This window comes from Dioscorea cayenensis, chromosome 8 (assembly GCF_009730915.1).
Source record: "Dioscorea cayenensis subsp. rotundata cultivar TDr96_F1 chromosome 8, TDr96_F1_v2_PseudoChromosome.rev07_lg8_w22 25.fasta, whole genome shotgun sequence".
NCBI classification, from domain to species: Eukaryota; Viridiplantae; Streptophyta; class Magnoliopsida; order Dioscoreales; family Dioscoreaceae; genus Dioscorea; species Dioscorea cayenensis.
In genome coordinates, this window is record NC_052478.1 from 2,062,636 (window position 1) to 2,071,663 (window position 9,028).

General features: G+C 31.2%; 2 protein-coding genes across 2 annotated transcripts; both read right to left on the minus strand.

Moving 5' to 3' along the window:
• Nucleotides 1-504: 504 nt before the first annotated feature.
• On the minus strand, nt 505-3,343 carry LOC120267496. The gene is made up of 2 exons (XM_039275170.1): nt 3,087-3,343; nt 505-834 (listed from the first exon to the last, which is right to left on the minus strand). The coding sequence occupies exons 1-2, from the start codon at nt 3,285-3,287 to the stop codon at nt 655-657; spliced, it is 381 nt and encodes a 126-aa protein (XP_039131104.1). The 5' UTR covers nt 3,288-3,343; the 3' UTR covers nt 505-654.
• Nucleotides 3,344-4,545: 1,202 nt separating this feature from the next.
• LOC120267805 (transcription factor MYB86-like) lies at nt 4,546-5,713 on the minus strand. Its single transcript, XM_039275488.1, has 3 exons — nt 5,548-5,713; nt 5,297-5,426; nt 4,546-5,189 (listed from the first exon to the last, which is right to left on the minus strand). Exons 1-3 carry the CDS (start codon nt 5,675-5,677, stop codon nt 4,631-4,633), a joined length of 819 nt encoding a protein of 272 aa, XP_039131422.1. The 5' UTR covers nt 5,678-5,713; the 3' UTR covers nt 4,546-4,630.
• Nucleotides 5,714-9,028: the final 3,315 nt, after the last annotated feature.

Sequence of the window (9,028 nt, forward strand, 5' to 3'; positions counted from 1 at the left end):
AGAATCTCAGAAAGTAAAGCAGAGAGAGGGATTGATGGCTTTGCTTTACCTGGTCTCTGAGAAAATTCCTCTTTTGTTTCTAGGATCTTTTGGCCAGAGTAGCAACGCAATGGTTGAGCCTTTGATCTCCAGCATGGAGGACGAGGTGGGGACCTTGAATTTGACCTGCATGGTTTGCAAAGTGTTATAATACTGTAGAAAAGCGATGATGACAATACCTTACAAGATATGAGTTATCCAATGTTGTCTGTTGATGAGAATGTTGTCCTGCGCCTTAGACACCCTCCTGCATCATTTGGTGTAAATGATTTCACTACTAAATCTAATGCAAGAGATCATGTTTAATGGAAATGAAAAACTTGTTTCACTTCACTCACAAGCAGGCACACATTGACAGAGCAGCTTCTCATGCAGACAAATGTTTGTTCATCAGAGTGCAGCGAGCAATAAAGTGCACAATCACATGGCTAAGGTTTAGAAAGTTAATCAAGAAATCAACTCCAATAAACAAAAATGATGTCACATAAGTCAAATTCACTTGCATACTAGAGCAAGGTTCGATAAAGTTAATACAAACTATGAAAGCACATCTCATTATTATAATGACAAAGCAAGTTTTTTTTGACAACCCCATAGCTTACAACCACCTCCTACCTACTTCTCTTCTTTATTGATATTACTAATTTTCTCTGGAATAGGTTGAATCCTGACATATGGTTTTCTGGTCAGGGTTTCTCCCCTTAGAGCAGCAACATAGCGATCATTGGTATCTTCCTTCCGTTGCAGCTCCCCAAGGTATTCTGCCAGTCTCTCCCGGTTGACTTGCCCCATCATCTGATTTCAAATACCACAAATTCAGCAACCAGAAGTACAAAAAATAAAAGCTTGCCGCAAAATATATTGAGAAAGTCTCTGGCAACAAAAACTTTTCCTGGAAACATAGTTCATTGCATATAATGGAAAAGAAACTTGCAACAGGATGCAAAGCTTCATAGTCAAACTTCCAAAATTTCATCCGTTTCATCATGAGGAAATTTTGGAATAAATATTTATATATAAAATCAGAACCAATAAATAAGGGGCCAATAAAAGTATGGACAGATTAAAGCATTTCTAATAATTTACTTTGGTAACCTAAGAACTGATACATCCCTTAGATCCAAGACGTCTTATTAAGAAGCAAGCTCTGGCGTTTAAAAAATGGTACTTTGAATGAAACCACACACGCGCACACACAAAAAAAAATCCTACTTTCATTTACTTGCTCTTTGGTACCAAATAGTAAGCTTCCACTTCATAATTTTGCCCCTACATAGCCTGATGACCAGTCACACATCATGATCACAGAACACAAGAACTCTGATAACAACTAAACCTTGATAAAGCAAGTTCCATCACTCATCTTGATTCTTCTCATTGCCTCCATTTTATGGATTGCTGAAGCCAACATCTTTATTGGCTGCCCCCACCAAGCCATCATCACACATTGGTATGCCAAATGCATGAATAAAGACACAAGGGATGCAATGAAGCACCACCTTCATTATCTTCCATCTCTAATTCTGAACTTTTATTTACACAAAAGCAAGATATTGGCAGTCAAAACATGATATTGCACCTTATTGATAAGGTCGAAGATGCCTACAAATCCTCGATCAGATTAGAGTCAGAAATTCATCCTGCTTTTCATGTTCAATCTATGATCATGCAGTTTTTGAAAAAAACCAACAACAAGCCTAATAAAACAAACACAAAAAAGAGAAAGAAGGCAAACACATTGATCTCAAGGGAGAGATCTAGGCTTCTTCTTGCACCAACTGCTTCATGAAATCCAACTAATGAACAGCTGATCAGTGCAAAAAACAATGGCAGGTATAAAGGCAATAACTAAAATAGAATGTAAAGCTTTAAATTAGAGGAAGAACATTAAAAGAAGATAAAAGTAAAGAGCAGGTCAGGTAAAGGGGTTTAATGATTTAATCTACTCAAGATATTCCAACCAAGGTTAATAAAAATGTGTATAGCACATTGGCATTGCATAATATAGGTTGCCTCGTCAGTATCCTGGGATCTTATAGGTGACATATCACGGCATATCAGCATCATATGAATTATGAAGAGTCAAATTGCCAACAGTATAAAAATAACCGAACACATATAATATGAATTGCTTACAGCAAGATCTTTTAAAGCCCTATAACTTTTCATCTTTATTTCAATTCCTTACATTTTCAAGGTGATAGTAAATGCACATGCGCGTAAAAGCACACACACCAACTTCTCAAATAAGGTTGTTCTGGGACAAGAACTGATCAACAATGCAACATGATATTTAATCAAGATTCAGAAAACAATGGAAGGCACAGACTAATTTGCTAATCTACACAGGAAATCCATAATAGAAAAATCCATTTGAGCACTGAACGAAAAGAACAGAGGCGGTAAGAACTTTCAAGTTATGACAGAGGCAATTGGATAAATTTCAATAAACATAAAAGTGAGCTTGAGCCAAAATCCATAGAGATAAAGAAAAAAAATCATAAATAATTTTTACAAACAGAAGAAAGCATCTGAAAATTAGTCACAGAAGATATCCTAGCCAGAGTCTTCAAGGAAGACAGATTCAGGATGAGTCACTGCTTCTCAGCAAACTATTTCCAAACCAAGTTCCTAAAAGAAAGGTTTCCCTTCTAACTCCTCTTGAAAGTGATCCAATGATCATTTGTCTCATTCTTTGATTATAATTAACTCAGGCAACCTACTGGAACCAAGCTTACACCTTCAGTTTTATAGCCTCCTTGAATTTTCAACTTAATCCACTCACCACATTAGCACAGAAACACAGAAAGAGACAGAGATCGGGATAAGGTTAGACTATAATCATTCTTTCCCATGTTTTGCTCCAAATCAACACAAGCAAACAACTAGAACCAAGCTAAAACTTGCAATTTGGTATCCAATACACAACAGCAATCACAAACCACAGTGAAATTCTCAATAAATAATCAATATAAACAAGAAAGATTCAACACACAATCACAGAAACACGGAAAGAATAGAGATTGATTGAGAAGAAGGGACTCTACAGTGGTCTCAGGGCGGGCGTTCTTGCGGAGCTGTGCCTCGAGTTGCTCGTTGCGGGAGTTAGTTGCCTGCATGACGCAGTAGCCAATGACGCCGGGGACAACGCCACAGACAGTGGCGAAGACGAAGAAGAAGGGCTTGGAATCCCTGGTCTTCCTCACAAGCCATCGCCAAGTCTCGCTCTTCTCCCAAAGAATCGACATGGATCTCTCTTCGTCTTCGTCTTCGTCTTCGTCTTCGAGAGAAACCCTCGAAATCGATCCGAGCTTTCCTTATTTAATGTATTGAATTTTTCAAATTTGCCCCTGAACAATGTTCTATTTAATTTTACTTGTAATTTGTTTCATTCATACCCTTGTAAAAAATTTAATTTGAAAAAATATAATTATCTATTAGCCCTTTTAATTAAAATTTCAGAGCTAAATTAAATCCTAATTAGTTTAGCATCATCCTTTTTTTTTTTTCTTCCTATTTAGAAGATAACATACTATCAATATATACTTAATAATATATTATTATCAATCAAAGAGTTTCAAAAGGACTATGAGTATAAACAAAGTAAGTACTTGTAAATATATTTAATCATTTTATAGAAAACGATCGAAACAATAATACATAAATTATCATTTTGCATGAATATATTATCATTTTCCATGAATATAAGACACCTTTATAACATCTAATTGGTAAAATTTATAGATAACAATAATACATAAATGAATAAATTTATAATTTCTCAAACAAGAAACTATTTATATGAAAATATATAGCCTTGATCCTAAGAGGATCACAAATTAATGGCATTAAGTTTATTCTTACAAGTTAGTGGCTAAGTTTTTAGATAATAATCTACCAACTATACCTTGGTGCATAATAATTAATAAGAGGAAAATCTTGAGAAAGATTAAAAGGTAAATACAAGAATGTGCGCAAATGAGTATGTATGATTAACACAAAGCTTTAATTAAAGAGAAGAATATAATGCTGCTATAATGAAAACAAGCTTACTTAATTAGCACTATATATATAATGAGTTACATGAATATAAGACATCATAATAATCTATAATTGACAAGATATAGAGAAATTGAAGAAAAAGAAATCATATATAATGAATTCCATGAATCTAAGACATCATAAAATCTCTAGTTGAGAAGAAATGGAAGAAAAGGAAAACATATATTATGAGTTGTGCATGAATATATATAAGACATGATAATAATATCTCGTTGACAACATACAGAGAAATGGAAGAAAAATTAAGAAACATGCTACACTTCATAATTTTCTCAACAATAACTAATAATGTCTATAAAAAAACATGCATGTAAAGTAACTTGTAAATTATTCCATGAGAATTGAATGCATCATTAATGTATGCATGTATATATATATTCAAGAGATTGACATGTAATTCAGAACCGGAAATTCATCCTTTGATGCTGCTCATGATGATGACTGGCAGTTATATATATCCAAGTAATTACACAACCAAAAAGAGAACAAATGATGATAACTTGACTAATTTGTAGGAGAAATCATATTACTAAAGGTCTTGGCAATCCCAATTCAAGTGATCATCCAAAGAGTTTCCATTGCAGAAAACATCAGAAGAAGATAATGCTGATTCCATGAAGTCAAGATCAAATGCTTCAGTGTTAAACTCCATTTCATTATCATTAACATGCATTGGTCCTTGTTGTTGTTGTTGTTGTTGTTGCTGCTGATGATGTTGTTGTGGTTCAACTTGTGGAAGTCCTTGTAACTGAGTTTGATTCATGACATTCAAAGTGTGATCAGCAGTAGTGGAACTCCAAGCATAAGAAGCTTCATCGATGAAACCGGTTGGATCAAAACAAGAAGAAGAAACATTAGGTTGATCTTGAAAGCTCATGACAGCATGATCAAATCCATTACTAGAGGTGGAAGTGATGGTGAATGGGAGAACAGTAGTAGAAGAAGGTGAAGGGCGTGCATTTGGCAACAAATTATGAGTCTTTGGATCTAATCCTTGAGCAAGTAACTTCTTTTTGATGCATGAGTTCCAAAAGTTCTTCACTTCATTGTCTGTTCTTCCAGGCAGATGTTTAGCAATCTGAGCCCACCTATAACAACAACAAGAACAAGATCTAATTAATTAATTAACTATAATTAATTAGGGTTTAATTTGCTTGCATATTATGCATGAAAGAATGAAGTACTATATATGTACCTATTGCCAACAATTCTATGAACATCAATGATGATAGTTTCTTCTTGAGCAGTGAAAGAGCCTCTCTTAAGGTCAGGTCTTAAGTAGTTGATCCATCTGAGTCTGCAACTCTTGCCACATCTTTGAAGTCCTGCATGAGCATGAAAAAGAGATCTAAAAATTAATTAGTGGAATTGATGATGATGATGATGATGATGATGATGCATGAGGACATGAAAACATGATGTTTGGAAAGAGATGAAGAGAAAGACCAGCTTGTTTAGGGACAGAGCTCCAACAAGGATGGCCATAGGTAGTGATGCACTTGATCAACTTCTCATCTTCTTCAGGAGACCACAACCCTCTCTTCACTTTCTGTTTGCTGCAGCAATGGTGCCCCATCTCATTCAGTTCTGCTTTGCCACCTTTCCCTAATTAATCCACATCTCCTCCACTTAACCTAAATATAACTCTCCCTCTCTCTCTCTCCCTAAACATTAAATATATATATATATATATATATATATTAATGTACATTTCTCTTTATATTCATATGCCTTGTGAACTTCACTATATTAGTATTTATTTTTTTTTAATGCTGATTTCTTTTTCATGTAATTGCACTACTATATTGATGTTAGTGTTTTTTTCCTTATCTATATATTTCTAGTGCTTTCATGTTCATTTATACTTGTTTAATAACCAGATACTTGTTTACTTGTTACTTTTGATTATTTCTATATATTGAATGCATGGTTTATCCACACTTCTCATATTGCCCTTAACCTAAATACAAGTCACTTCTCTATTGATAAATACTTCACTTAAGCCAGATAAATTCATTATCCTGTTTTTCAATTACTTGAACACTTAACACTTTCAAATTAAGTGAGCAAGTACAAACATGCACTGATTACAGTTGTATGGCCTAGAATAACAAGATATATATATATAAATATATATATATATATATATATATATATATAGATAATAAATAGCTTGTTTTTTACTCATGAGAGTGACCCACCCAACTTCATTAGTGTAGGGTTGCAATCAGCAATGTTTCCTTTACAATTTCCTTCACAACTTGATTGCTCTAATTTGTTATGCAACATATGTTATTATTAAATTAATGTTAAAAGACTAAAAGAAATGATCTTTTCGCAGTCAGCATTCTTCATTTAGAAGCTTGTGGACTTAATCTAATTAACCTTTTTAATCAGATGGATAAAAAAATATATATAGAACACTAGTGTCCACAAAAATTAAGAAAAGACTTAAAACTTTATGAAAGAGCAAACGCTGCAAACCAGTAGTTTATAAAATTAAATATACATTTTTAAATTAGTAAAATATTTATACAACTTGGGAAAGTGAATTCTAATACCATTTTAATTGTTTACTGTAGATATCTATGTGTTATATATGTATCCTTATTTATTATTTAATTAAAAAAAGTATTTATTTTCCTTAAGGAAAGAATGATTAAAATTATAATAACAAATAAAATTAAACAAATTAATTAAGCTCATGCATACAAGGGATTAAATTAGAAAACACTTCATTGTCACATCTCACTCAAATAAGTTGTCTCATACTAAAATGAGTGGAAATCAAAGTGATGGTTTTAATTTCTTATGGAAGAGGAACATGAAATCAATGATGATATTTGGCCATTTAGAGTACTGAAGTCCAAATGATAAGCTTTCACATAGTCCCCACCAAATTAATTAATATACCAAATCAATCTTGTATTACAAAATAAACAATATAATTAACAGGCCAGCATATAAATATATATATATATATATATGGAAGTTTGTTTAAGTTTAAAATTAAGGTCTTAAATATTGTGATTACTGATTAGTGAGAGTTGTGGTGCATGCATTGGCCAATGGGTCTACCCCATTAATTGATTTCTTTCACTAAACCATTTCATCCTCTTTCTGTTGCCTCTCTTGAGATCAAATCTCTTTTCTTTACTCAAAGGTTTCTTCTTATTCTTTCTTTCTTGCTGTCAAAGTTGAGAAGCTTCATTGGCTCTTCATTCTCTTTTTTCTCTTTCTTTTCATTTATGTTTATAGAGAGTTTGGTTTCACTTAATATATTTAATTATCTTAGAGGTTTTTTTTATTATAATTTAGTTTTGCTAAAATTCTTTCAAATTGTTTTTTTTATTTTAAGCATAAAACCTTAAAATAATTTAATCTATAAAATTTCTATATTGCCATAAATTAAAATTAATACTAGCGCTATCAATCAATGTAACTATATTAATTTTTTAAATCAGTTGGAAAACAAATTAAAAATGATAGTATTAGAAGTAACTTTTAAAAATGTTTCTTATGAAAATTATAAGAACTTAAATATTATTATAAAGATATTTAAGAGTTTTTTTTAACCCAATTATTTATTTATTTATTTTATTTTATTTTTTGTGTGTATGAATATAGACAAGTAGTTTTGACTTCATGTATGTATATATATTTTTTAAAAATTTTTACTCTTCTTTTTCTTTTTTTTCTAAGAGAAAATTATTCTCCAAAAAATAATTTACAAAGGTTGATCAAATGACTTGGAAAAGTATTAGAAAACAAATTAAGTGACATGAGGCAGCTTCTAGACGTTGATATGATGTTGTGTTTTGACATTAAGATTTGATGTTGTCTTGAAGGGTTAGGTATAAAACTTACCTTTCATTGTATATAATATTACATTTCTTGTTGGAATGATAAAATTTTAAGGGTCCACAACTTTATGTTTTTCTATTTGCTTCTTGTTTCATTTTTTTTTATATTACTTTTTGTCATTTAGTTTTGTACAATTATTTAGATTAATTATCTAACACTTAATTATTTGCCTTTTAGAACATTTTTATTTTTTCTTTATTGTTGTTAATATATTAAATCCAACCTAAAAAGTTTATTTAATTGAAAAACAAAACACCAAATAGACCAACAGTTTACAGTTTATATATATATATATATATGGATATGGAATAATTTGTAGGAAACCAAAAAATTATTAAAAATTTATAGACTAATTAAAAACTCATTGGTTAATCATCAAGGACTATTATTCTTTTTTTTATTTCAAGATAGTAAAAGATTTTTGTATATATTTACTTTTATTTTTGACTTTTTACATGATCAATATTTTTTTCTTTTACACCACCTTAACAGAGTCATATTTTTGACTTTCGTTTGTTTACTCATATAATGCATTTTTTTTATCCTGCTCTTTCATGTTGTTACTTCAAGAAAATTATTAGTGATAACTTATATTTTCATGGCATGAAGGTTGAAACGCCAGTTAAAATAATTTAAATAAATGATTTAAAATTATATAATATATATATTTATATTTACTAATAGGCGATAAGCCTTCTATTTAAGAGATTGTCTAAGGGACAAACATATACAAAGGTACACTATAGTGGCTTACGAACTTTTTAGAACCTCTTTGAAAAATCCTCCTGTCCTGCAACATAAACATTACTGACAGGGGAAGGAGATTCGAACACTTAGCCCTTCCCCATAAGTTTTTGTGTCATACTATTAGACTATCCATTGGGCTATCATATATATATATATATATATATATTTTACTTATATAAAAACATATAATAGTTTTTTAACTAAGAATAAAATAAGTGCATTTTGATTCTTAAATCACAACTTCATCCTCCTTTCTTTGTTATGGTCACAACTATATAATTGAACTAAAATTGGATTAAAAACCTCATTCCAAATT